This window comes from Prunus persica, chromosome G2 (genome assembly GCF_000346465.2).
Source record: "Prunus persica cultivar Lovell chromosome G2, Prunus_persica_NCBIv2, whole genome shotgun sequence".
Lineage (NCBI taxonomy): Eukaryota > Viridiplantae > Streptophyta > Magnoliopsida > Rosales > Rosaceae > Prunus > Prunus persica.
In genome coordinates this window covers 19,534,628-19,562,284 of record NC_034010.1, presented here as the reverse complement: position 1 = coordinate 19,562,284, position 27,657 = coordinate 19,534,628, and the positions used below count along the sequence as shown (strand labels likewise).

The 27,657-nt window shown below is 36.4% G+C and overlaps 3 protein-coding genes across 3 annotated transcripts; 1 reads left to right on the top strand and 2 right to left on the bottom strand.

The window, feature by feature from the left end:
- LOC18786790 lies at positions 2,123 to 3,358 on the bottom strand. The gene is made up of 2 exons (XM_020558231.1): positions 2,844 to 3,358; positions 2,123 to 2,555 (listed from the first exon to the last, which is right to left on the bottom strand). Exons 1-2 carry the CDS (start codon positions 2,970 to 2,972, stop codon positions 2,193 to 2,195), a joined length of 492 nt encoding a protein of 163 aa, XP_020413820.1. The 5' UTR covers positions 2,973 to 3,358; the 3' UTR covers positions 2,123 to 2,192.
- Positions 10,061 to 13,461, top strand: LOC18784708 (scarecrow-like protein 6). Its single transcript, XM_007220180.2, has one exon. The coding sequence runs from the start codon at positions 10,807 to 10,809 to the stop codon at positions 13,102 to 13,104; it is 2,298 nt and encodes a 765-aa protein (XP_007220242.1). The 5' UTR covers positions 10,061 to 10,806; the 3' UTR covers positions 13,105 to 13,461.
- On the bottom strand, positions 21,115 to 26,565 carry LOC18786339 (phosphatidate cytidylyltransferase 4, chloroplastic). Its single transcript, XM_007218030.2, has 7 exons — positions 26,144 to 26,565; positions 25,390 to 25,691; positions 24,347 to 24,537; positions 24,100 to 24,224; positions 23,101 to 23,234; positions 22,621 to 22,736; positions 21,115 to 21,789 (listed from the first exon to the last, which is right to left on the bottom strand). Exons 1-7 carry the CDS (start codon positions 26,411 to 26,413, stop codon positions 21,698 to 21,700), a joined length of 1,230 nt encoding a protein of 409 aa, XP_007218092.1. The 5' UTR covers positions 26,414 to 26,565; the 3' UTR covers positions 21,115 to 21,697.

Genomic DNA, 27,657 nt, shown 5'->3' with positions numbered 1-27,657 from the left:
AAAATGCCACCCCTCTACACTCATCCATTTTCAAACGTAGCATTTGACTTGAGAATATAAAAACCAGAAGCACCGATCCATCAAAAGTACTTAATGCCCAATTTAATAATAAATTAAAGTGCATAATTAATTGGTAAAACTAGGTTGCCTCCACTTAATCTTGGGAGACAAAATGTATAGGGAGCCTCAATCCGGTTTCTCAAGTAGAGAGAAATGATCTCATCTTGGAAAATGCAAACTTTTCCCACCTCTTCTTCTTTCTTTCTCATTTATTTTTTCTTTGGGATGAATGATTAAAAAAAATTAATAATCGAAAAAACAAACAAACAAGGAACAGAAATTAACAAGGTTATGTGATGGGGATCAGCATGGAGTGCAATTTGAGCCGTTGGATCACATGGGGAAGAGGCACATTGGGTTTCAACTTATGGATTTGTTAAGAATTTTGGCTACTAGGGATACATGGGATGTTTGTTGCCATAAAGATTGTTTATGGGGATTTTAAAATTTTGAGTTGAATCACATTTACAGATTGCCTGTTTTCGGAGACACCCTTGAAAATGTTGCATCTTATGTCTCTCTGGTTAGGTCTGGGTCCTCTGGGTCTGGGACATGGCGCATGCCTAAGTAGATTTTTGTGTTGAATAATAAATTAATCAAAATAACTGGACTTCGAGGGGCTGGTTGTATGAACAATATGTATAAGGCAGGCATGAAGGTCAAGCAGTAGAAAAAGGTTCACTGCTGTCTTTTCTTGGCACAACAACTAGAAAAGAAAGACTTACGAATAAGATATGGATTTGAAGCTCATTGCATTAATTGTCAACGACCTCTAAAAGGCACAAGGAGTCAGGACCCGCCAAAAAGGAAAGATAGGGTGATATGCTAAGTAACCGTGGAGTCATTTTGTATGTGTGTTTTTCTATAGAATTATGAAAGGCATCAACACCCTTCACGTGTGTCGTCATTTAAGCATAACACGTGAAAGTACGGTAAGTTATTGGCCATGACATATGGATAACCTGCTCTAATACCATATTAGAATGTGGACATCCAATTCAAAATCAATTGGGTCGAATTTGTGTTAATATTGTGCGAAAGAAAAACTTTGCTTGCATATGGAGCTCTCATTCACCAAATGATCATTAACTGCTAGCCCTTCATCGCAAAGGAAATATATACCAATGCAATAACATGCAAGAAACATATAAACATCAACTAGAAGTGTGGGGTCATCAAACTACAATTGCCACCCTCATTAATTCAGAGCCAACCAACCACTTGATATATATCTCACCGCAAATATATGCTCTCTCTCCGACCCATCAATGTGTTAGATAATGCTTAAGGCCATGTATCATTTAATGCTTTCAACTCATTGTTTACCTTCATTGTCCACAGAATTGAAGGTTTCTTGAGCTCCATGCCCATCAAACCATGAAAATATCAAAGATCTGGGCAGGAACATATACAAATTAATCAATTAAGTCGATCCAACACATGTTCTAAATAAAAAGACAACTTACCGATCTCATTACAAAACGGAATGCCTTTAACAAGGGCACTTTGTGGTCGGTAAAGGCATTTTTCCATTAGAGTGACCCTTTTTTTTTTAAGTGTCTGCATGACATAAGTTAACCTGAACTTTACCATCATTTGTTTTTACCAAAAAGCTAAAATTGGGCAGGTAAGTTAAGTTATATATTTTTGCCGATCAATTAATGTGTTTCCTGGTGCGCGCTATTCAATTACCGAACCATTGACCAAAAGCACAAGCATCTGAAATTAGAATAGTTAGGCATGCATGCGGTACTCTTTCACATTTTCCTGTTTAAATCCTGATAGTCCACATGAAATGATAAGAGGCTGCTCTGATGTAAATTAATGAAATGAAAAGCCTGATAACACATAGAATTTCCACTTTTGTTATGCGGTCATATAATATATGTAAATAAGCATTTTAACCTAGCTAGCTATGAGGACTGTGAGGCCCTACAAGCTTTCTTCACTACCGTAACTTCCCACATGCATACATATGTTGATGGAACATTGCATTGAGAGAGAGAGACAGAAGTATATATTAGTATTAATTATTAATGCAAAGGCAAGGGAAAGAAACAAGAACAAGAAAAAAGGTGGGTCATCAGCTGGTGATCATGTAGTTATATATGATGACAATATATATATATATATCAGTTGTGAGAAGGAGGGTGTGTCTTTGGGGGTGAGTAGTCCAGATTGAACCCTGGTTGTTTCTGAACTTCACGTTTCTTGTGGGGAACACGCCATGAAACCGAATCGAAAGACGACTTGTTATCATCATCAGCATCTACAGTTGTTGGATGATGTTCAACAGCACCTGAGGCCGACCTCTTTGTTTTTCTTGATACATCACTGGCTTTCGTGTGCGTGGGCTCCTTAGTGTTGATACTGTTATCACTGTGAGTCTCTGCTGTGCTTCGTTCTTTTGCCACTTCAGGTGCTGCCTTTGATGAGAAAGACTTCACCTTTGCCACAGCTGGAATGTTATCATCAGAACCCTTTTCTTTAGTACTCTGCACAAAACCAAAAAGCTAGCTAGTTAAGTGGATTGGTTTAATTTAATCCAAATTTCAGATTTGGACAAGTGATTTATTAATAACATATACCAATCTACATTATCTGGTACATTGTCGATATTATAAAATATTAACAAAATATCAAATATAGTATCGAGAATGTATCAGATACTATAGATTGGTACCTAGTATCAGACTCTATTTCCCATCATCTATTTATGTTGTGCCGCAACTCAAATTGAAAGAATTGAAGAAATCATATTAAACAACTGGTGCACGTGTTACCTTGTTGACGAGATGAAGTTTGTTTTCAGGCTTCTTCTCAACCGCACCGAGACGCCGGGCATTACATGCATGCAAAGAAAGGCAAAGAAGGAAAAGAAGAAGGCAATGAGCACTAGTACTTGTTGACATATTAGGAGAGAAGGATGCAAACAAATGGAATATTAGGGATACAGAGAGGAAGCTTGCTTGAGGACGGGGTGTTTGCAGTAGAGCTAGTGATCAGAGAGGAGGTATATGTAGAGAGAGGGAGAGAATGAGAGCAATAAATGCAGGTATTTGATAAGAAGATTTAAGAGGTTTGGTAGGTCTAGCAGAAGAACATGGAGGTGTATGGGTAGTAGAAAAGGAAAATGAAGATATGGGTGGTCTCTTACTTTGTCCTTTCAATTTTCTCTCAAATTTCAATTGTTGGGTCCCAAGACACAAGACACACCCACCAGAGAAAGAGATGCAACTCTCAACCCTCTTCAAAATATATGGGGGGCCTGCTCACTCTCTTTTTTGTTTGTATTATGAGAGAGAGAGAGAGAGAGAGAGTCAAAGAGATCTAATTTTACTTTCAATTGTAGAAGGGTTCAAATATATATAATAGAAAAATGGGGCTGCATGCACAAGAGGTGAAACAAAGAACAAAATCAAGAAAGCCAGTGTCTACTGTCTGCCTAATCGTTCAAACCGAGGCACGCTCTAATATCACTTGTCTTTGAGATATAGTGTAGATTAATCACACCCTTTTTACCTCTTGGAGCTTGGACAACTTAACTAATGATTTGATTTGTTTAATCACGAGTTAACTATGATTATTATTATATGACTAATTAATCATCAAATCATGGTCACATTCAAAAGGCAGCTAGGGGAATGACCTTTTTTCATGTAGTACGTCCTTCTGCTTTACAGGCAATGGAAGTACGTCCTTTTGCTTTACAGGCAACGGAGCAATAGAGGGTGAATTAATTTTCTATTTCCAAGCAAACTATTGATGCATGCGTATTGAAGAGCTAACAAGCAATATTATGAAGCAACTAGGACGGTCATTCTGGGAAAATTTTCATTATTTGGACCTCTTTCTCATTTCGGTAATAACTTAACAATAACACTATTTATACCATGTTATATTATGAGCTCTACATATCTCACAAAGATAAAAAATTCACGTTCATATGTGAATTCGAATAATTCATTTATTTCCGTTTAATAAATTGTGTGTTTGAGAGGTTTAGCCTCTTGTTCTCTAAAATTGAGTGACGGCTAGAGAGGCTAGGTTTGAAATTCATGATTAATCAAATGAAGTTTAGGAATCGATGGGACTAGCCTAGGCTATAAACTATATATGAACTCGATCCATGCTTTTAAGGAAGATGTTTCACTTCATGGGTGATTAATTAGTTGGTAAGCATCCACGCTAAATGCCTTTTAATTAGTCTCTCCTATACTTTAAAATATTGTTTATATGACAAAAGGGTTTGTGCGTACGTGCAACAGAAAATTTAAAAATTATTCATTAAGCTGCTTAGAAAAACAATGTATGCAGCCTTGTAGTTGATCACAGTAACGCAAATTAATTAAGCGTAGGTGGTAATTAAAACTTCCCCAAATTCGGCTTCATGTCATTACAGTAGTGTGTTGATCAACATATAGTAATTTTTAGATGCATATGCTAGTAGATGCAGAGATATATGTAAAAACTTGTCTATGATAAGTATATACGTCTATATCTGTCGCATGTCTCAATTCTAACTCTAAATTCATCTATCATGAATATTCATATCCATTTCGATATATAAACATGATCAATAACTTAGTTATCATGGTTGTACTCTAAATCCCAACTCTACTTATCATTCATGAGTCTACATAATACAATACATTATACATTAATCCCTTTTCTTAATATCTACCCTCAAACGATTGCATAGAGAATAGTGGATATGGCATTATGGCATAATGGCATTGACAGAATTCTTGAGATGGGATAGAAATTGAAATAGCGTAGCGTGGCCCACATGTAGGGCCTACATAAATGTGTACGATGTGGGGACAGCAGACAAGGGCAGCGTGGACCATTCCTCTCTTGTTCCCCTAGCAAAGACCACGACAAAATGTCCTAACCGTCATTACCGGCCAAGCTTGACACGTGGCGCTCAGCCATGTGAAATAGTCATTTACCAGGTGCTGTCGCTGAGGTCCCCACGAGTCCCTGGGGCCCCATTCTCCCCAAGGTATATTGAACCAAATTGAAGCATGTAATCAGGCTTTTGAGTTACGGCACAAATTGTGCGATTATAACTTCTTAAATATAATTTTTGCTTCTTCTAGCCTTTTAAATACTTGTACTGTGTATCTATCTAGAAATTCATTCATTGATCTATGACTTTTATACTGTACTTTAATTGTATATGAGGCTGCTAAGGTAGGTTGTCAATATCCCGTAAATCCGATTATTTTTCACCATTGATACTTGTGAGTCCCAAAATCACACATAAATACATTAATCTTTAAAAATCAATCATACATATATGCACAATTTCAAAACGTTAGCTATATAAGATTTATAGCTAGGACAATCATTAACCGTTTACCAATTCTTCCATCAATCCTAAAATCCCTCTCTTCAATACTGAATTTTTGCAATAGTTTTATTCAATTCATATACTCCAAGTATTATTGCAGAAGTTTAATCATATCCCAGAATCTTATGAACGTCTTTCCAACCAAATTTTGACGAGTATCAGTAATTAACTATATTTACCAAGACAAAGGTGCATTGCCATTGAATTTCAACCCTAAACTTAAACTAAGAGGGAGGGAGAGGGAGAGAGAAGTTGCTGTAGATAGATACCTGTAGGGAGGTTGGAGGACATTGTCTAGAAATATGTAGATTGTCTTTTCTGCACTCAGTTTAGATGCATAGACAAATTGTTTCACAGTCAAATAAACTGAACTAGGTGCTTCATTGCCTGTCATGCAGTCAAATAATCAAGTCATTAATATATAGAGTTATATATATATATATATATATATATAAGCAGTTTAGCTTTGATATAGCACAGTAGGTAGCAATTTGTTTCTTCATAAATATAGATCATGACAAGAAAAATGAGCCCAATTAAGTTGAAAAGCTCCCTCCCCGGACAGAGATTTTGGGTTTCACACAGTTTACAGAAAATGGAAAAAACCTCAAATGTTTGCATCTCTGCTGTGCTTTGTACCTGAGGTTTATGAAATTATTACTTTTGATCATTTATGTTTTTTTGTGACATGGTTAGTCCTTAAGGTTACTACATGTACATCAAACTAGTTCATATCGTGAGATTCTATCAAAAATTTTGTTAAATTACTTACGTGACACATATGTGGAGCACACATGTCCAATAATAACACCCCACATGGATTTGGATAAAATAGATATTTAAAATGTTTTTTTATGAGACCAATATGATTCTAAAGATAACTTTAACCAATTCACAAAACTCATTACAACAGGACATAACATGAAACTGGTGTTTACTTTTTCCTGTCAAATTGTCAATGTTCTCTGCCTTCTCCTTCTCCTTCTCCACAATGACCTTCAAAGCACAAAAGAAATAATTAATCACGGACTGAATGCATTTCAACCAGTATGATGTCAGATAAAGGCTGCATTTCTTTTTTATGCATTTGAAACAACGATTGATGTACCACAAGTTTACCAGTTTGATGCATTTTGAAGCAATATTACCATTGTTTTCATGCATGGACTGAATGTACGATTTAGAAAGAGAACAAGTAGCACCAACTTAATAATCTTTGCAAAAATTATCTAGCACTCTTGAACGAAATGAACCAAATATATTCGGGGTTTCCGAAGCCTGCTCGTAGAAAACCAGGGAGGGTTACCTGGTTAGGTTCTTTTACAGAAGAGAAAAATATTTGTTCTCTCACTCTCCTCCCTTTTCATTTGGGCCACAGCGTAGGCAGCTCATTGCGCAGTGAAGTGTATTACGTAGGAATCAACCATTCATATGATTCTTTGATAGAAAGAAATCACAGAAAATGGTGTGTTGCTGTCATTTTGAAACGATTTGAAGATCACTGAAATAATGTCTAAATTATTCAAGGTAAAGATGAAGGGTGCTTTGATGTTTGGGCAAGCTTTCTTTTTATAGCTCGTTGACGGCCCCTTCGGCCTCCCCTTCTTTTCTTTCTGTTATCACAAAGCAAAGCAATTTGTTGCCGCCTTCTTTCCCATTCAGGCCCAGCTAAATACATGAGAGCCAGGCCCTTTTGAACAGTGTTTAAGGAGGGAAAATTATTAAATTGACAAAGAGATTTTGCTTTTGACGATAATGGGCTTTTCTGAAACGGCTAGAAAAGAAGCCAGTATGCTAGTCTAGTTCTCATGCCACATCCGCAGTAGAGAAAAGCCCAGAACGTCCGACTTATTTTGCTAGGCATTGACCCAATAGGTCAAATCCACTTGTAATTCATTTGGGTCACTTGCATAGTCCAATTCAAATTAATCTACTTCTAAAAATACGCCTTATAAAGAGCTCTAGTTTTTATGTACAGCTATGCTGACTTGTGTGAAGAATGTGAATCACCTCCTTTGTGACCATATTGGTGCGGTCTTCGGTCCCTTTATGGTAACGGTGGCTCGGTTTTGTATTTTGTTTTGATTTTGTATGGAAAAGATTTGTTATACTAGATTGTACTGGTTCTAAGTTTAATCTTCTCTGTGCTTGTGGTACTTTGTTTCTGCATTTGGCATTTTCGGCCTCGTATTCTTTGTTTGTTTCCTTATCATTTTTGAGGTTTTAATGAACTTTGATTGACTCCAAAAAAAAAAAAAACCTCTAGCTTTTCAATACGGAATTAATTTCAACTCAAATATAGCTTGCAATGCCTTGCATAGCGAACATGTTTCACGTGCTTGAAAACTGTTTTTATGAACTTTTAGCGTGTGAAATTTTAAGAATTTATTTCAAACTATATGATTTGAGTTAGAAATAGTGAGAAATTTTTCAAAAAAAAAATTATTCTGGTCAAACATTTATTTTTGAAGTCACAGAATAAAAGTAGAGGTGACTACCAGCCTGTAAAAAATTTCAAGGAATTTTTCTGTGTTTGGAAGTATTTTGGTGAATTTTTAAAGTTGAAAATTATTAAATTAGTAAGTCGTGACATGAAAAAATGTGGAGCATTAGATGAGGAGAATGGTATTCTAATCGTGACGTGAAAAAATATGGAGCATTGGATGAGGAGAATGGTATTCTAATCATGTGGTCGCATGGACGCCAGCTCAGTAGAGCGTGTCACGCTATTTCAGTATCCGCTTGGATGAAATCACGTAATATCTTATTGGACTATAAAGAAGAAAATGAAATAGAAAAAAAAAAAAAAAAAAAAAAAAAACTTGCTTAGTTAGCCGAACTCGAATCTCTCGTATTTTTCTAACCAAACCTTTATTTTGTCTATAACCTTTTGCAAGTCCAAAATCATGAATACGAATCGATTTCGCCTTACGATCAAGAGAATGAACTCTACAAGTTGAGGTAAATTATTATGAACTTTGAGTAGGTTTTCAGATTTTGTCCACATTTAGATTATTTGGCTAATTAGGCTATGATTTTGTGATTTGAGGTGTTGTTTGAGTTATTTGAGGCTATTGGAAACTAAGTTGATTACTGATAGACCCAATTGAAGAATTTGAGGTAAATTCCCTATCTGTAATGATGTCAAATTTTTTTATTTTGGCTGGCCACCATGTCTAACAAACTTCTGTGCTCGTTATATTCTTCATCTTGGTCAAAATGGCTTTGTGAAGAAACAAAAGAATTAGGAAGGTCATTGCCAACATGATTACACATACCATTATTGCTTCTTGAATTTTAGAAGTCTATTGAATCAACTTTTGGTATTTACTGTCTGTTTCCAATGGCACAAAACACTACATAAACAGTTGACATTAGCATGTTCTAAATTCTAATGCTCTTAGCTTCCCTTTACTATTGTCAAGTATCAATTAGAATTCATTAGTCTAAATTTGTCTCACAAAACCTTGTAAAATTTGCTCCTAATGAACTTATGTACGAAACTGAAATTAAATCAACATAATTTAGTTATTAGTCGACAAAAATTCAATTTTTTACGCTCTCTATTCAAAGATGATATCAGCTAAGTCTACCCATTTGTTGTAGATGAATTGACCATTTTCCTTCTTTAACTGTTATTTTGAGCGAATATTTTCAGCCACTTAGGACAAATTTAGTGATTGAGACTGAATTAGATAATTTGGTAGCACACTGAATTATATTACATAGGTTGAAGAGGGTAACGGTAATTGAATAGTGCATTTGGTGCTAATACACATAATTAAGGAGCATAATTTATTAAAATATACTATTACATGGTCTAGCAGGATTAGACATAAACTCATTCAGCTTAATCCCATCTTTTTGGTGGGATGGGATTTATAATCCTATCACTTTCATGTTGATAGTAAGTTGCCAAAACATTTGAATAAGATTATGAAAAAAATATAAGCCGAAAGTTTTGAAAAGCAAAATTTGGAGGGAGAGTGCAATGAGTATTTTGGGGTTTGAATAGAAAGTATTTAAATTTGTTACTCACTGATACAAACTTCGACAAAAAAAATTGAAGCTCTGAATCGCAACCACATATTTTTAACTCAAACTAAATATCTGGTCCGTCCAATCCATCTCGATATCTTCAAACCCAAAAAAGGCCACGCATTAACGTGCCGTCAGATTCAGTTTCGAAAACCAGGACGAGCAGAAGCTGTTCTCCCTAAATTACTTAAATAGCCCTATACTCGCAGAGCCTTGCGGGAGCAGTGGAGCTAGATTGTAGCCAAATGGAAAAAGGTAATTTAGGAAATGCCACCAAGTTGCAAAAGCCACTTCAGCCAGTTCATCTTTTATCTGTCTCTCGTCGCTCTCTGTAAACTAATAAAAGAAATAAACCATCACAAGGACAACATTCTCACGCGCCCTTTTAGAAGAGTGCATGGGAAATGGGATTTTTCTCTTCTAATATTTATTAAATAAATTTTATTTCTTTGTGAATTTTCTTTTTGGGCATTGTGGAAATTAAATTGTTTATTCAGTTGGGAAATACATTTTTTTATATATAAATATATTTATGTAAACATAAATCTTTTTCTCATTTTTGGTGTGGTTGAACATATATTTTAATTGTGGCAAAACAAAAACATATAATTTAATTGTCTAGGAAGTTTGCGATTGGCATTTACGTGTGATGCATGAGAGTGGGTTTGAAGTGCGTGACAGTAACCCTAGCAGGGAGATAACTACATCTACAGACAAAAGCCACATAAAAAATTGTAATAAAAAATGAAAATGAAAAATGCAAAATACAAAATAATAAAAAAGTATGAAAACGAGAGAGAGAGAGAAGCACTTTACCACTTTTATATGTTGCACGCATCCACATAGCAGAAAACAGAAGGAAGACGAAGTACTACTCCCCTCAAGGCACCGGCAGAGGAGAAAGAAAAAAACCCACCAAAGGGCCCAAACCACACACAAGAAATGAAGAAGAAGATGGTTCCAAAAATGGGTCTTGAGCCTTGAGGTTTTACATCAAACACAAGAGCTTGTTTTGTTTGCAACAAAGACAGGCATCAGGCTACCAGAGCAACAGCAGCAGCAGCTAAGAGCCTAAGAGTTAGGTGTCTCTGTGTTCTGAGATTTCATTTCAGCTGTGCATGCACTTGGGCAGCCTTTGTTTGAGTCAGAATTTGATTTAGGCCTAAAAAACCAGAGCTTTTGCTTCTGTAAATTTAAGCATTGAGCTCTTGGGTTTTTGTAAATTTGAGAACCCATTTGTATTTTGTTCTCTGGGAGTCTTTTGGGAGGTGGGTTTTTGTTGGTCTTGAAAAAACTGGAGGTTGCTGGGTTCTTGGGTTTGTGTGTATTTTTTTCAGTGTTTATTTTGTTAGATGAAGGCCATGCCCCTACCCTTTGAGCAGTTTCAAGGGAAGGGGGTGTTAGATTTCTCTTCTTCAACTTCAGATTCACAGCCACCGCAAAATCAACATCTCCACCACCACCACAATCAGCAGCAGCAGCAGCAAAAGTGGAACCAAAACAGCAACAAAGAGAATTGCTATGTGGGCAGCACTGAGCCCACCTCTGTTCTCGACGCCAGAAGAAGCCCAAGCCCTCCCACATCCTCTTCAACACTGTCTTCTTCTCTCGGCGGCGGCGGCGGAGCCAGCGGCGGTGGTGGTGGCGGCAGCGGCTCTACAGACACAACCACCTGCTTGGGCACTACTGCAGCGGCGGTGTACGAAAACATATCTCAAACACCAATAGAAGAATCAAAATGTGGGCCGGCGCTTGGAATGGAAGACTGGGAGAGTGTCTTGCCTGAGTCTCCGGGTCAAGAGCAGTCCATTCTGAGGTTGATTATGAGTGATATTGAAGACCCTTCTCTTGGATTGAACAAGCTGTTGCAGAGTGGAAGCGGTTCTGATCAGCAAGATTTGGAATTCAGTGCAGGGTTTCATGATGTGGTGGATCAAGGAGGCTATGATGGCTTTGAACCCAATACTGGGAATTTGGTGAGCAACATTAATGTTGATCCTTCTCTACATGCAACATCTGGTTCTGATTTTGCTTTCAGTAATAGTAGCCCAAATGTTCAGAGCACCAATGTGAGGCTTGGGTCATCATCTTCACCAAGCCCCATGTTCTCTGCTTCAATGAACAACACTTTCCCTGCTTCACTTTCTCCTGGCATGTTTCAGCAGCAGCAACAACACATGGGTATGGATGAGAAGCCTCAAATTTTCAATCCCCAGATGGTGATGAACCAAAACCAAGCTCAATTCACTCAAAATCCAGCTATGTTTATGCCTTTGACATATGCCCAATTGCAAGAGCACCACCTTCTTTCACCACCACCACCCAAAAGGTTTAATTCTGGTGGCTTTGGACCCAATTACCCGGTCCAAAGAGCACCGTTTTCGAATCCCGGACAAGAGCTATTGGTTCGGGCACAGCAGCAGCAGCAGCAGCTTCAATTTCTTCCACAGCATCTCCAACAACAGAGGCCAACAATGTTGGTGAAGGAGAATATGTTGAGCCCAGCAGAGGGAACTAAAGAAATGATGAACCAGAACCAGAACCAGCAGCAGCTTCAGCAAGCAGCAATTGACCAGCTTTTCAATGCAGCAGAGCTGATCGAAACAGGAAATCCGGCACTCGCGCAAGGGATATTGGCGCGGCTCAATCACCAGCTCTCTCCCGTTGGTAAGCCTTTTCAAAGGGCTGCTTTTTATTTCAAGGAGGCCTTACAATTGCTCCTTCACATCAACACCTCTAGTAACTCTTCTAATGCTTTGTCACCATTTAGCCTGATTTTCAAGATTGGTGCTTATAAATCATTCTCTGAAATCTCACCAGTTCTCCAATTTGCCAACTTTACTTGTAACCAAGCCATCCTTGAAGCTGTGGAAGGCTTCAACCGTGTCCATGTTATTGATTTTGATATTGGCTATGGTGGGCAATGGGCTTCTTTTATGCAAGAAGTTGCCTTGAGAAATTGTGGGGCACCTTCTTTTAAGATCACTGCATTTATATCCTCCTCCACGCATGATGAATTTGAGATTGGTTTCACTCGAGAAAACCTCAAACACTTTGCTAGTGAACTTAACTTGTCATTCGAACTCGAACTCGTAAGCCTCGAGGCGTTGAACTCTGGTTCTTGGGGATTGCCCCTTCATGTCTCTGAGGGTGTGGCAGTTGCTGTTAATCTCCCAATTGGTTCCTTTTCAAATAACCCTTTATCACTTACTATGGCCCTGCGCTTTGTTAAGCAGCTTTCTCCAAAAATTGTGGTCTCTTTGGACAGAGGCAGTGACCGGACCGATGTTCCATTTGCCCACCAAATCATCCAATCCCTTCACTCTTACTCCGGCCTGCTTGAATCACTAGATGCTGTAAATGTAAACCCAGATGCCCTGCAGAAGATTGAGAGGTACTTGCTCCAACCAGGCATTGAAAAGATTGTAACCGGCCGCCACCTTTCGCCTAAAAGAACACCTCCATGGAGGACTCTGTTTTCGTCATCTGGGTTCTCCCCATTGACATTCAGTAATTTCACCGAGTCTCAAGCCGAGTGCTTAGTGCAGCGGACTCCAGTTGGGGGTTTCCACATCGAGAAGAGACAGTCTTCGCTTGTTCTCTGCTGGCAGCACAAGGATCTCATCTCAGTCTCGGTTTGGAGGTGCTGAAGAACCAGCATTTTGAACTTGGTTCTACCAATTAATTCTCGTCTCCGAGGTGCTTCATAACTTACTGCTTTAGTTTCGGAACCTTTTCAGTTTTCTTCCATGATGCTGCAACTATGCTAATTGTCTATTGTTCTGTAGTAGCCCTTTTGTTTCCAATGAAGAAACCGAACATTCGAAAGTAACTCAATGGCTTTGTACAGTTTTTTCATAATTTCAGTTTCTTACTATGGATTTGGGTATATCTATTGTGGTGTTTTTTCATAATTAAGTTGGTGAGTTTTTGTTGTACACTACACAACAAAGAAAAGTAGAACTCAAGATATTTGAGAAAATTATATAAACTTCAAATTTGATGCCCCAAGTTTTCAAGCTCGTTTGAAGTTTTTACCAATTGCTTGGAAATTTTATGACCTGGTATTCAACAATTCAAAGGATTCTTCACCAAACCCCAATGATTGTGAAATTGTGTGCCAATACTTCATTTGTATGTGAAAATCCCAGAATATTGGAATTTATCCCTCTCTCTCTCTCTCTCTCTCATGAGGTTCTAGCTGAAATCTTTGCCCCCTAAACCAGTACTTGTCAGAAAGATGTGTTCTCTTGCCATGTTTATTATCTGTATTTCTCTTCAGATAACTTTCGGTGGTTTTGAATAAACAAAGTTTCTTGGTACAACAGTTTGGTTCAATCAAATGTTATCAGAAGTACTTGTTTCAATGCCGACTTTGTTTTGGTCTCTATCAGATGTGATTATTGGCATTTTCTAGTGGCTGGGACAATCGAAACTATTTTTGGCTATATTTCTGTCTTTAGTTTGTCAATTATTGTCTTTCCAATACTCGATGGACTCATTCATACTTTCTGTCAGTTGCAGTTTGACATATATATAAAAAGAACTCAATAAAAATACAAATATATAAGTTTTTTCATATGCATTAAACTTTTTTTTAGCACAAGCAACAATCTAAACTAAAGGAAGGGGACTTTCTCTCACGCACACAACTAAGATGTCATAGAGGTTCGAACCCAGAATCTTTTAGCTGCAAATCAAGGTCATTTTCAACCGATCTAGACCCCGTTGGCCATATATGCATTAAACTTTGATTTTCTGTTAAGAATAATTGGCAAATGTTTATGCCAGTTGAGTTAGTTATGTAGTCCAAGATTGGAAACCAGACCGGTTGTATATATCAAATTAGATGATAAAATCTACAACAACAACAAAAATAATTTCGTAATCAATCAAACTTTGAAACGACACTTACTTTTAGAACAATCAATTTATTGTAATGAGTTTTTTTTTTATTGACCATAAATTATTAGTGCCAACTTTTGGTAGGTACTCCATAAATTACGTATTCATTTGGCTAAACCTTTTTATTTATTTATATATATTTAAAATACTCTTCCATTTCTTTAAGGCTCTCAAAGGATGGGATGTTCAATCATGCCCTAAATTGGCTCTATTACATACATGCATTTGTGAGACTTCACCAAATACATATGACATTTTGTGTTTGAATGTCAATCAATCATGATAGGTGTATTAGATAATTAAATTCATCACACCTTCTCTCATATACATCTACATATGTTATTGCTAGACATTATGTATCTTAATGCATGTATTTATGTCAGCCCCTTGTATTATTATACACTAAAATGTTTTGTTGTTTACTAATTTTTTGTGCCACCCCTATTGAAATCACATGGGTAGTGTTTTATTGGACCCCCACATGATTAGCTTAGACACTTTCTTTTTAGCACCTTGGAAACACTTCATTAAACTACTTTTGTTTAATATATACTAAGGTTAGAAGATGAGGCCATGTTGTTGCAGGAGGAAGAAAAGATGTTTCTGTACCATTATTACTTTGTTTAAATATGAAGAAAGCCAACACTGGTTGGCTCCAAGGACAATAAAGAGTTTAATAGTTGGGCAAGTAATCTTATATTCTCCTTTTTCATATTTCTATCATAACATAACCAAGAGGATTAAGTACATTGGTTTTATGTAGATATGGACTTAGTTAAGCTGGCTAGAACGGATGTGCTCTTCACTTTGCATTTGAGTTCGAATCCACCTCCCTATAATTTATATTAGATTAAAGTAGAATATCATTTATATACATTGGTTTTACTTTGTTTCAAGTGAATAAATAATGACATTAGTTATTGGCCTAATGATATTTTTCACCATTTTTTTGACGAAATTTAACAATTAATTGATTGGATAATGGTGAAAAAAGTGATAAATTTAGGGAGATTTTGGAAAAGCCCAAAGGAGAGAGAAAATTTTTAAAAGAAGCAAAAATGGACAAAATTGCCCTTATTTATTTTTTGATTTCCTAAGAAATCCTTTACATTTGCATGTCTTTGGTTTGAAAGTTGAGAGGTTATTCCGTCTTTTTTCAAAAAGCTTTGGCTTTTTCCAAAAGTGAAAGTTTTTTTATGAGTAAAACCTAAATTTACTATAAATTTAAGAGTTAAAACTAGTTGCTTGTAAAAAAGAATGATATAATAAAATTAGAGTAGTAGTATTATCGAGGCTTAGAGCTCGTTTGGGGCTTCTTTAGAAAACACAAATGCTCTTAAGCGCTTCTAATAAATTGTTTTTCTTCTAATAAAATTGTTTTTATTATAAAAATGTTGAAAATTTTAAAAGAAATCCAAGTGCTTCTTAAAAAAGCACTTGGGATTGCTTTCTAAAGAAACACATACTAAATGCTTCTCCATAAAATGTATTATTTTATGTCAAACATTGTCAAAAACGTTTTTGGTTATCAAAAAACACTTCCAGAGACACTTCCAAACAAACCCTTACTAATTTACATAGATCACCAACCAACTTTTGTTTTGTTTAAGAAAAAAATATAGCGGTAAACACCCACTCCTTTAAATTCAACATTCACAACAAAACACCCATATATAGCCCTAATTATTTTTCACTAATAGAAGACGGTGGTTGTCAACTTGTCATGGGTGGCACGCCACCCCTATGAGGGGCAGTACCAGCATGTATAGTGAACCAACGTCCCTTACAGCCTCCTAGGGCTAGGGGCGCAGCCATGAGAGCAATGACCTCCTTGACAAGTGGGAGAGTCATGGCAACTTCGAGGTTTATTTAGAAAATAAAAAATAAAAAATTCAAATGTCATTTCTAAGCAATTTTAGAAAGGGTCAAACTGTAATTAGATGGATGGTATGGTACTAGCCCCACTCTTGACTTTCCGTTGAACTTTCAAAATGTTGTAATGTACCCTTTATAGTCCAAGTAGTGAGGGAGGGTAGGAAAATGAGTTGAGATTCGAATAGCCTGTCGGTGGATGCATCATGCATTGGCATGCTAGCTTCAAACTTCAAAGTATGTTTCAGTGGATTTCATTGCTCATGGATTCGATCTAGATATGTTGTCCATCTTTTAGTTAGAAATTGAGTGCTTGCAATGTCCTTGAGACCAAGAACAAGGCCATGGCTCTGACAGTTGGATTCCCTCGACCTCGACCTCTCTTCTTCATGATGACGGCTTTCACTTTGTTTCTTACTTTTGTTTGAAGAAAAATTCGATTTCCAAATTCAAGCAGGTGGGGTAGAAAACTTTCTATTTCCTCACTCAAAAAATTTACTTCCAAATTGTTAGTGTTTCCTTGACATCATCTTAGAGATTCCAATTTCTTAACATGGGAAAGTTCTAAAGGAGCTGTTGGAGCTTTAAAGCCCTTGTGATCCAAGAAAAAGATTTTTGTCCAATTGATGTCAGCTTCACCCCTCAACTAGAGCCAGCATAAAGAACTGACAAAAAATGCTAGGTATTGATCAACTTTTGGATTGTCCAGAAAATTTGAGAGGCAAAGGCTAGTTGGGGAACAAAGCCATTGCCATGTCCCTTTAGTGCAATGAATGATAGGTTTTACAAATGCTTTAAGAACTATGATTAACTTAGGCCTGTTTAATAATCATTTCAATTTTAGTTTTTCATTTTTATTTTTTGTGCTAGAGTATAGAAAAACGAGAGTGAGGATGGGAGTAAGGATGAGATTGGAAGGAAAGGATAAGAGGGGAGGATGGGAGAGAGGAGTAAAAAAGTGAAAACAACAACTTGAAAGTGAAAACAATTTCAAAAAGATTTCAGTTTTTTGTTTTTGTTTTCACTTTTTTTTACTTCTTCCTCCCATCCTCCCCTCCCATCCTCCATCTCAATCCTATCTTCATTCTCATTCTCATTCTCACTTCCATTCTCCCTCTTTTTCCTCTATACTCTAGCACAAAAAATGAAAACTAAAAACTAAAAACTAAAATTGAAATGGTTATCAAACATGCCCTAAAGTAACCATAAATTTTGGTTGGGGAACAAAAAAGGGAATTTCTTATCCATGAAATAGGCTATTTCAAAAGGCAATGCATAGTCCATTTCAGGCTTAACGAATGTGTCAATTATTTAGAAGGGGTGGAAGCATTGCCCTCCACAAATTAGATGCAACCCCACACATCAAAGGTTAGCCCTAATAGTAGTTTTCGAGGAGCATATGCAGAGAACTCCAATTAAAACCCATGAACAACACCAATGAAAAATTTGTTCATCTTTTTGCTAAGCTTTAGTTAAAGGTCATTTTGCATTTTTGCCCTTGAGGAAGATATCAAAATCTTTACAACTAGCAAGTATGGTCCTTTCTTGTGGTCTCTAGGTGGCCCAATTGGGGGTGAAGAAAGGGAAAGAACATTTTGGATGGACCTGCTCTCCATTGTTTGCCCTTGTCAATTCAGGAGCTGAAAGCAGATTCCATGAGGAGGCCAGGGAGGCAAAGATAGAAGGATAGAGAGACCTATCTAAGCATCTTCTAGATATGGAGGGCCGTAAAAGCAGCTCACTTTTTTCAAGTTTTCTATAAGAGAGAAAATCAACCTTCCTTGGAAAGTATAATGATAAACAACTTTTTATTAAGGAATTTGTGGTAAGCACTTTTGTCTTGGAGAAGCCTCCTCCTAGGAGTGAGGGGAGATTTCAGTTATTTTGAAAGAACAAAGATATGCTAAAGCTCCCCCCCACCCCCTTCAAAGACATTTGGCAGCTTTTGTCCTCTTCAAAGTTCTATAAATTGGGTAGGACACTACATAAAGCCTAATTGATCATGCATTTTCAATCAACGAAAAATCCACCACAAAATCTTGTAGAGGTTATTACAAAAATCACATAGAAAAACAACGAGACCCCACTAGCATAGCAGGAATTATATATCTCAATCAGCTACAATTCCTCTTCAAATGGGATTGAAATTTCTATTTGTGGTACTATTTGTTCAATAATTTATTAGAGATCATTTTCAAGAATCATATTCCAAAACTTCCCACATTTTTCTAAATCATGTCACGGTGTGACATTTTCAAAATCATCTTCTCTTTATTTATTTCTGCATGCATATCCCCCTCTGCTTTATGTATCAATTATTTCATGCACGGCTCTCAATCGAATCTCCTCCTCAAATTGATACTTCCTTTCCTTAGTAGCAAAGAAATGAACTGAGAGCCATTAATTAATTTGGCTAGAATGATATTTGCCATGCAAGTAAATAGGTTGTATATGAGAAATATAAAAAGAATTATATAAATTAATTGCAGGTCATCTAGTGTTCGGGTTTCTTAGCTTTACAGTAATTATGTTGTAAACCACATTTTTCTAAAAGATATTTTAGTTACTGAGCAAAGTTCGGCTCCTTAAAACTAAGATTTTTTACAAAATATATAAAGATTTTTTTATTTTTATATATACGTAAGAACAATAAAACAGAAGCAACAAGAAGCCAATAGCAAAACCATGTGGGCATCCAATGCAAATGGCTAAGAAAAGTAATAAAAAGAAAAGCAAAAGTTGGAAGGAGGTGGAAGATGGAGTGGGGTTGGAGATACATGGAGAGGGGTGTGTGTGTGTGTGTGTCTTGGAAAAGTTAGGGGTTTTGTAATCAGACAATCTTATTAGCTTCTATCTCTTTTTCTTAACTTTTATAGATGCTTGCCCACCATGCATATCTCCTCCAACTCTCTCCATCTCTTTTCCTCATTGTTTTTAATTTTCTCTATCTTTCTACTTTAATTTATCTCTTTCTTGTTTTCTTATTTAGTCAGCTTAGATACAACGCATTCTTTGCATCCCACACATTTTCTTTTATGCCAAAGCCCCAAAAAGTAAGCACTCATATGATTGTCAAAAGCCATTCATGGTAGGCCCTCAAAAACAAAACACAAACACTCTCTCATCTTATTGCTCAAGTCTCTCTCTCTCTCTCTCTCTCTCTCTCTCTCTCTCTCTCTCTCATATTTGGTGGTGTTCTGGCTCCACAAAAAGTTTGCATGGATGAGTTGACTGCAACCTCCAATTCAGGGCCTGTTTTCTTTTTTATCCCCCTTCTTCTATCTCCATCTTTCTATCTGTATGGAAATCTCATCGAGCTGGGTCAACCCAACATTAATCACTTCTCATGTTTGTTTCATGCTTTATATTATATTATATATCACATCAACTGTGGTTTCGTTTGGTTTAATGTTCTAAATGACCTCATAATAGACACATTATATATGTAAGTTTGCTTCTGCCATGGATGAAAGAATGTACTAATTTTCATGTAACCAATAATCTTTTTTAGTGTATCTTTTCAGACACCATTCAAATCCATGAACTGAAGAATAACACTTTCATGTTATTTGAACAAATTTTTTTTATTTTTCTTTATTTTCAAAATGTATAGACAGCCGCAAATTAATGTTATAAGAAATTCAAAGTTCGAATCCCCTTCTCCGTTATAGACATCAAAATAAATTCCTAAATTTATTGAGAATTACATTCTTTGGTCTCAAATAGGTTATTTTTATACCAACACCCAACATAAAAGCCCAACAAACATCTGTTGGGTCACTCATATATCTTGAGTGGTGGTTGTCAACTTGGCCTGCCTGATAAATAATTGGTGACAACTTTCTTCAATTATTAGGATTCTTTCGGTTTACATGCATGATAAGATATTGACTTTCTTTTCTTTTTCTGTTATAGTTCATGCTGCACCAAAAAATAAATTAACAAGAGCTGACCAGCTAAACAATTATAAGTCAATTGACATTAAACTAATTATATTGAGTGTGATGGTGGGATTTTGAGGGGAAAGGGGGGCCTTGTCCAAGTAAGCCTTTAGTTTTCTGTGAGGACAAATGTTGACATATTTGATGAGCAAAGATTATCACTTTCATTTTTCAATTGATTAAAGATTTTACGGGTTAACAACTAGGTCAGCTAATTTATTGCAGGGGTATCATGAGGGTTTGAATCTAAGACCACTTAAAAGCACACCATAATCTGAGCGAATCCAATTAACACCCATCGTAACCACCAAAGTTTTTAATGATTAACGATTGCATTTATCTTTTTTTTTTTTTTTTCCTTGAAGTATCAATGGAGATGGTTTGAATTGACAACCGATGTCAACAAATAACATTTACCGTTACCACCAAAAACTTGGTAGGCAAAATAGTATTTGAGTTAAGATCGAGAGACAATCAAATGATTATAATTTGAACTATGAGCACTCAATAGCAAGACCTTTTTTTTTTTTGTCAACACCCAAAATATGATGTTTTTCCTCAAAACCAAAATGAATTAGCCAAAATTCAAGGATTTCAAACCAACAAACACTTGCTACTTTCTTTGTAACAAAACTTGACAGTTTCAAACCCTTAAAAACTGCCTCAGTTGAGTTTTGATAAGTTAAGCAGGTGAACATTACCTTCAACTGGCAGTGAGTTTTTTTTGTTTTTTATAAATATTTTTTTTAAGCTACATATACTGGCAGTAAGTTGGCATTCAGAGCTAAAGACAGAAATTGACGGATAAAAGAAGAAAAAAAATTGAAGAGGTATAATTCAAAACTTCCACAACCAACGGGCAAGCTCAAGTATTTCAACATTTCTTTGTGGTAAATAAAGAAACAAAGAAACTTGAAGAGTGAACACAAACAACAGAACAAATGGGCTTCCCCAAATAATGATGCAACCTTTATTGACAATTAAATAGTTGTTATTATTCACTACAACAGTAGAACAAATAAGAAGAAAATGAGACTCATCCAACATAAATATACAAAAATAAAAAATAGGACTCCCAGATAAAGGGTGAGGTGAGGAGAAAACTAGCGTCAATGGCTCAAAGCAGCTCTACTGTAGAAATCGGAGACGACCATGCTACCGCTGGATTTTGGAAGCAATATTGAACTACAACTGATGTCATGCAATTCAACAAACATTGTAAAACAAGTATTCCTTTGAACGTAGATTTGGTATCAGAACCTGGAGAAGTCAGGAAATATTATCTCAAGCCCCTTACAAGTACTGAGGAACATCTTTCTAGATCAGATTAAATTAGGACTCTGAGAAATCTCTCTCTCTCTCTCTCTCTCTCTCTCTCTCTCTCTCTCAGATTGAGTAAACGAGAGAATTCGCCCCTCCAACATGCTTGCAGCTCATGCTAACCAAAACAGCTTTGCCTCATTTTGACTTGGTAATGACCATGATTTCCTTTCTAATATCACTTCGCAATGATCAAATATGTCTATCAAACTCCATAAAGTGGCAAGAAGGTTTTGACAAAGGAGTATGCAAGTGCACCCGTGAACATGTAACTGTCCACTCTATCTAGTATTCCTCCTGCATCAAATGTCAGTTGATCACCAAAAGAAAGTTAAGAGAACTCTTGAAGAATTTCATGTTAGGTATATGATATAATGCAATATGCGTTAATATAAAATAAAAGAACAAAGATTATAAGAGTGGAATCATGGTCTGAAAGGGAGCATTATTACTCAAGCAACGAAGGACAGTTGTTGAGCATTCTTATTATCATCCATTTGGCAATAACAGTTTATTGTCACACACACACACATAAGTGGAGAGAGAAATTTATTCTCTAATAAGGACCTTCTTTAAGCTCTTAAAGAGGGACATGTTTCTCAACCATCACATCATTATGGTGGGCTGAGATACACAGAGTGAAATTCATCTCAATAAATCTCGGTCACCCATATATGGTTACAGTTTAACAAATGCGAAACAGGTCCTCGTTTAAGGCCTTATTGGAAAATAATTACACACGCATGCACACTATACAGAAGCAATCTACTGAGGACCTGAGTTGATTTCTTAACTTGCAGACTTCAACATCACTCTTTAGATCATATATGAATGAATGAAATACATTTCACCCACTTTGACCTGCTTTGCATCTCATGGGTTCATATATGATCTAATAATTCGGATGCAAATCGTCAAATTAAGTTCTCAATCCTCATTGCAACACTACCTCATGTGTGTGTGTGTGTGTGTGTGTGTATTCCCAATAAGAAACTTTCAAGCGAACGTATAATAAGACAAACATTCTTGAAATAATTTGCATCAAACAAACAGATAATGCACTTTCTCCAAAACTTTTCAAAAGTGTAAGATTTGGCACAAGATACAACCATGAGTTGAAGGTATTACCATGTCCTGGTATTAGAGACCCAGAGTCCTTTACACCCGCATCACGTTTGATCATGGATTCCGTAAGATCACCAAATACGGAGCCAAAAAAATTCAGAAACCCAAAAGCTATCGCGCTGGAAACCATCCAAAAAAATACAAAATAAATGCACATGAAACATTTTTTAAAAACTGTAATGATATCAAAAACTGTTAATGCAGTATGCATGTTCGTCTTAAAGCAAAAAGGACTGCTCAGCACTTGGATAAATTGATAAAGAAAAATTTTCATACTGCACCACACAAGCAAGTCCTAGGAACAATTACTTGATACTTTGATTCAGAAGTTAATCCAAAAGGAAAATCAAACACCATCTATTGGTGCTCCTTGCACTGAAGACATAATAAATAATCAAAAAAATCCTATTATAGGTACCACACATAATTCAAATCAAGTTTTTCCAGCAACTCTAAAGATTGCACTGGAGGAAGATGGAATACCTTAATAAAGATTTGGGCCAGCAAAATATCCTTGATAATACAACAGAAGTGGCTATACAACCGCCCAACCCTACAATAGTTCCTTCCCATGTCTTCTTTGGGCTAACAGTAGTAAGGGGTGTCCTACCAAATGCCTGCATTTGGAGTACAGAGCTATGTCAAGAATTTATTACAGGCATGTGACCAAATAATATTATGAAATAAGGAAGTCTTCCACATCAATCGTACTTATAAAGAAGATGGAGCTAAAAAACATGAACACTAGTTTCACTGGTTCCTTGTAAGGAGACATAAAAGTCCTGACCTCTTGAAATTTATAAATCTAGACAACACAAAAAAGTAAACAAGATTGAATAACTGCTAACTAACCAACTTCACATTCATTGCAAAAATATATATACTAGTTACTGCAATCTCCTCAGTATAGCTGGATAGGAAAAAGAAAAAAAAATTATTTCCAAAAAGTTTCAGACACACTGAGGCACACATTAACAATCTAAAAATTGATTTATAAGAGGAAAGAGCATATTAAACCCTCCCTAAACTGTTTGAAAATGGAAAGTAAAAGTTCTGCAACGTGAAAATTTGCAGGATAAGTACCAGCAGTAGCACATATATAACCCAGGAATTTTGAAGGTTCAATTTTTAGGAACTTTCATGGTTTAACTTGGATTTTGCACACCAATCAAAAGAAAAAAAAAAAGAACTTGGATTGCACACTGCGCCAGCATATCTATAATAACTGCAATGGTGACTGTCCAATTAGGAGCCATCTGTTGGGAGTGCTCACAAAACAACCCTGAAGCCTTAGTTACATGGCAGGTTCATAAGAATTGGGACTATGATACCTATAGGACAAAGTTTCAATTCCAGATGCAGTAACTGAAGCTCTACAAAAAGTTCATAACAAGAGAAGGTATATTCTGAAGAAAAAGAAAGAAAAAGAAAAAGAAAGGAGAGAGTAAATGTACTGCGGGGCAATTTCAAGAGGCTAGATACCTTGCCACCCAGAAAAGCATAAGTGTCAGCAGCAATTATGCTACTGAAAGAAATCAAGGTTGCCACAAGACCAACAGTCCAGTGAGCTTGTCCACCAAGAAGGATGGGCCATGCTGATCCAAAACCTGCCAAAGAACAAAATAATTAGGAACCAAAGGTTGACATAGAACACCAAAGTCAGTGCCCATTTTGAAAAATCCCCCTATTCTTCAATTTCCAGTATAAATATGTAAACCCAACTTCTTACTAGTGTTTAGGGCTGGTGCTGCTAGGCCACATCGAAGCTTAACCCAGAAACAAGGAAGATATCCACAGTAAAATAGCCCAAACATTGTGCTACTAAGCTGTGCAAAGCGAGGATTTCCTCTCTGTAAAAGCAATGCCATAGCAACAAAAAAGGCAGCAGATGTAACGGAAACATCAATTTGACCACGATACCTGCCCACACATCAGAAGTTCTAATCAGAGATCATTATTGACCACATATCCAAAAACGAACTTCATGCCTATACAAAATTTGATAAAAGAAAGAGAGAAAAAATCATTTGCATACATTTCCCACCAAAAGAAACCAAAATTCTAGGATTAAATGGTACATTATTAAGACAAAACTGTTTTTTTTTTCATCCCAATAAACATATTTGAAAACAAGATGAATGAAAAAGCATCAGCACAGACACTCAAATAAGGCAGTGAATAAATACTTAATGCAGGTTCAATTCTCAAAATTCCTATACCCATCCCAAACATATCTGTAAAATGTAAGTTTAAGTAGCATAAGGAGTTAAATTGAACAAGAAATGAACAGCTCAACCATGAAAAGGAGATATAGATTTTCTACAGCTCTTTAGTTGGAAGAAATCAGAAACGAGGTTAAGGCTTTTTGCCTTACATGAGCATAATGAACACTTTCCACAACCATATCCAGATTGAGTGAAGTGACAATGCTAGGATTTCAATGTAATACACATGAATGACATCCCTTATCTTTTTCAACAGGAGGGTGCAATGATAAAATGGAAGGTACAGACACCTAAAATTGGTCCTAACCTGATTCACTATCTTACGTATTGGAATTTTACTCTTTGGTCCAATTTTCTTAACACTGAGTACAGGAACATGATTTCTATAACAAATGAAAATTATAAGGAATCTGGATAAAACTACACTTTTATTTCCAGCTTCCAACTGAATTTGCATGTTTTCAAATGGAAATAACAGTAAGCATATTATCAAAAAAATTCCGGGCTGCAGTCCTACAAAATATTTGAGACACGTTACCAATCTTACAAGGTAACTAGGGGCATGAGAGCACAAATAACAGAGCAAACTCGTGACACATATCGAGGTGGAGGTGTCATCCCTGCAGTAATTCCATGACTCCTAACCAATTCAAAATACTCGCGTGCACCAACAAAGACAGCAGCTGCCACAGCTGCTGTGAATACCCATCCTCCAGCCAACACGACAATGCCTACGGATAACCCAATTCCGAGTCCAAAAAAAATTCTTTTCTTTAACTGACTGGCTTTCTGTTGATGCTCTGAGACCGCATCCTCACTCATTGACAATTTATGGCCTTTGTGGACTTCCTACAACATACCCATTTCAGTACACTGCTTCAATAAAAACATGCAACCTCTCAAAAAAGAACATAAATTTCGAAGAAAAATTCAATCAAGTAGACTGCCCCTTAAAAAACTTCACATTTGTAACATTACCCGTGAAACAATTTCAAGACCCTTTGAAATTATAAGTTAATAACATTAAACGGTCAAATTATGCCCAATTATCTCACAAACATTACCAATAATGAGTATAAAAAAAATCCATTTTCCAAGCTTTTATATCACTATCAACACACCAAGCCATTAAAGCAAGTTCCTTTTCAGCGCCAAAACCACAACTGACATTCAAATTCACCGCCACCTTCCACCACATCACTCCCACCATAATTTTTCACCATAATGCCATTCCCAATCACAGCCAAACCAAAATTCAGAAACAAAAAATAATCAAAATCGTCCCTTTCTTTCTCTAGTACCTGGTGGGCATTGTCCTCGCTAAGCCGTTCCGGCTCGGCTCGAGCCGCGACTGCGATTAGCCGGCGGCTAGCCAAAGCTCCATTTCGGCCAAGCCCCAGCGCACGTCTATTTCCGTCGAACAAGAGATCCAGATGACCCAACTTTGCGCGGTGACGAGTGAGAACTAGGGTTTTGGAGGGCGAGGGACGGCAGGGACAAGAGCAACGAGAGGAAAGAGAGAGTGAGATTGGACTGCACCGATGGAGTTGGAAATACGACGTCGTTGCCATGATGGATTGAGGCTCACTACTTACCGGTCAGTTTTATTTAGCAAGAGGAAGAGCATGTTGATTTCTGTTCTGCTCTTGCAGTGTGTTGTATGTGCCACCGATATGGTGGGCGGAGGTGTCGAGAGGAGTTGATTGATAGGTGTTGCTTTGTTTGTTTCCATCTTTTGTTGCTTCATGTTTTTGGCCTTATTCATAAATATTCCCCAATTTTTGCTTCTAAGGCAATCAAAAAATTTCGTCCAAAAAAAAAGGTAACCAATAATTTTATTTTGACCAAAGAAGGTAAACCAAAGAATTTATTAAGAATAAGATTTGTTTTATGCTAAGGAGAGGAAAATTACAACATAAACCCTCTACAATAGCTTGAATTTTTTCTATCAAAATTAAAGGCTAAAATCACATGTAATGTAAAAGATAATTATTTTAGGATAATGATTTTCCTACTCTAATTTTATCCACTTACACTCTTTTTTTAGTTATAAAATAAAGTATAAGTTGATAAAATTGGAATGGGAAAATCACTACTCTTATTTTTTTGTGTATATGAATTTATTTTATTGTGTATATGAATTGTTTCTATCGAATGTCCATATTTTGTTTGAGCATGAATTATGAAGTTAACCTCTTGAATTTGGAATATGTCAGAATTGAAATGAATCAAATTATTGAGAGATAAAATGAGTGTTCTAAATGTACTGTCTAATTGCCCAAAGAATATAACATGAGCCCTTTGACGCAATCAATTGAACTTGGCTTTGTTATGCGGGTTAATGCGTTTCTTTTTATAATCTTTGTGTTTGTTGTGCTATGATTCGATGTTAATGACTTTTTTTTTGTGAAAAAAAGTTTAGGGGAGATTGGTTACTCTAACCACCAACACCAGAACAGACTCACAACCTCGAGTAGGAAAGACTTACCAACAAGGACTATTGACAGCGAAACTCGAATATTGATTTAGCCACACACATAGACTTTATCAACTGAAACAACCCTAATTCACGATGTTACAGACTTTTAAATACAAGTTATGTCAACAAAATGACTCTTCCATATATCAAAGAAAACTTTATATCTTAAATTGAATTATAATTGAGAAAATTTCTGTCAGTTAAATAGTCGGTAGAAAAGTACGGCAAAATACAATAATATTGGTGATAATCAATAACTGTTATAAAATAACCTAGAATATGGGCGATAATTCAGAGCTGCACGTAAAGTAGATGAGACACAGCATTTAACGAGGT

Coding starts and splice junctions, on each gene's coding strand:
- LOC18784708 (XM_007220180.2), top strand. CDS start 10,807: ATGAAGGCCATGCCCCTACCCTTTGAGCAGTTTCAAGGGAAGGGGGTG.
- LOC18786339 (XM_007218030.2), bottom strand. CDS start 26,413: ATGGCAACGACGTCGTATTTCCAACTCCATCGGTGCAGTCCAATCTCA. Junction 24,538..25,389: donor CTCATGCCCCTAGTTACCTT/GTAAGATTGGTA, acceptor ATGTGTGGGCAG/GTATCGTGGTCAAATTGATG. Junction 22,737..23,100: donor TGGCCCAAATCTTTATTAAG/GTATTCCATCTT, acceptor GATGGTTTCCAG/CGCGATAGCTTTTGGGTTTC.
- LOC18786790 (XM_020558231.1), bottom strand. CDS start 2,972: ATGTCAACAAGTACTAGTGCTCATTGCCTTCTTCTTTTCCTTCTTTGC. Junction 2,556..2,843: donor AACTTCATCTCGTCAACAAG/GTAACACGTGCA, acceptor GGTTTTGTGCAG/AGTACTAAAGAAAAGGGTTC.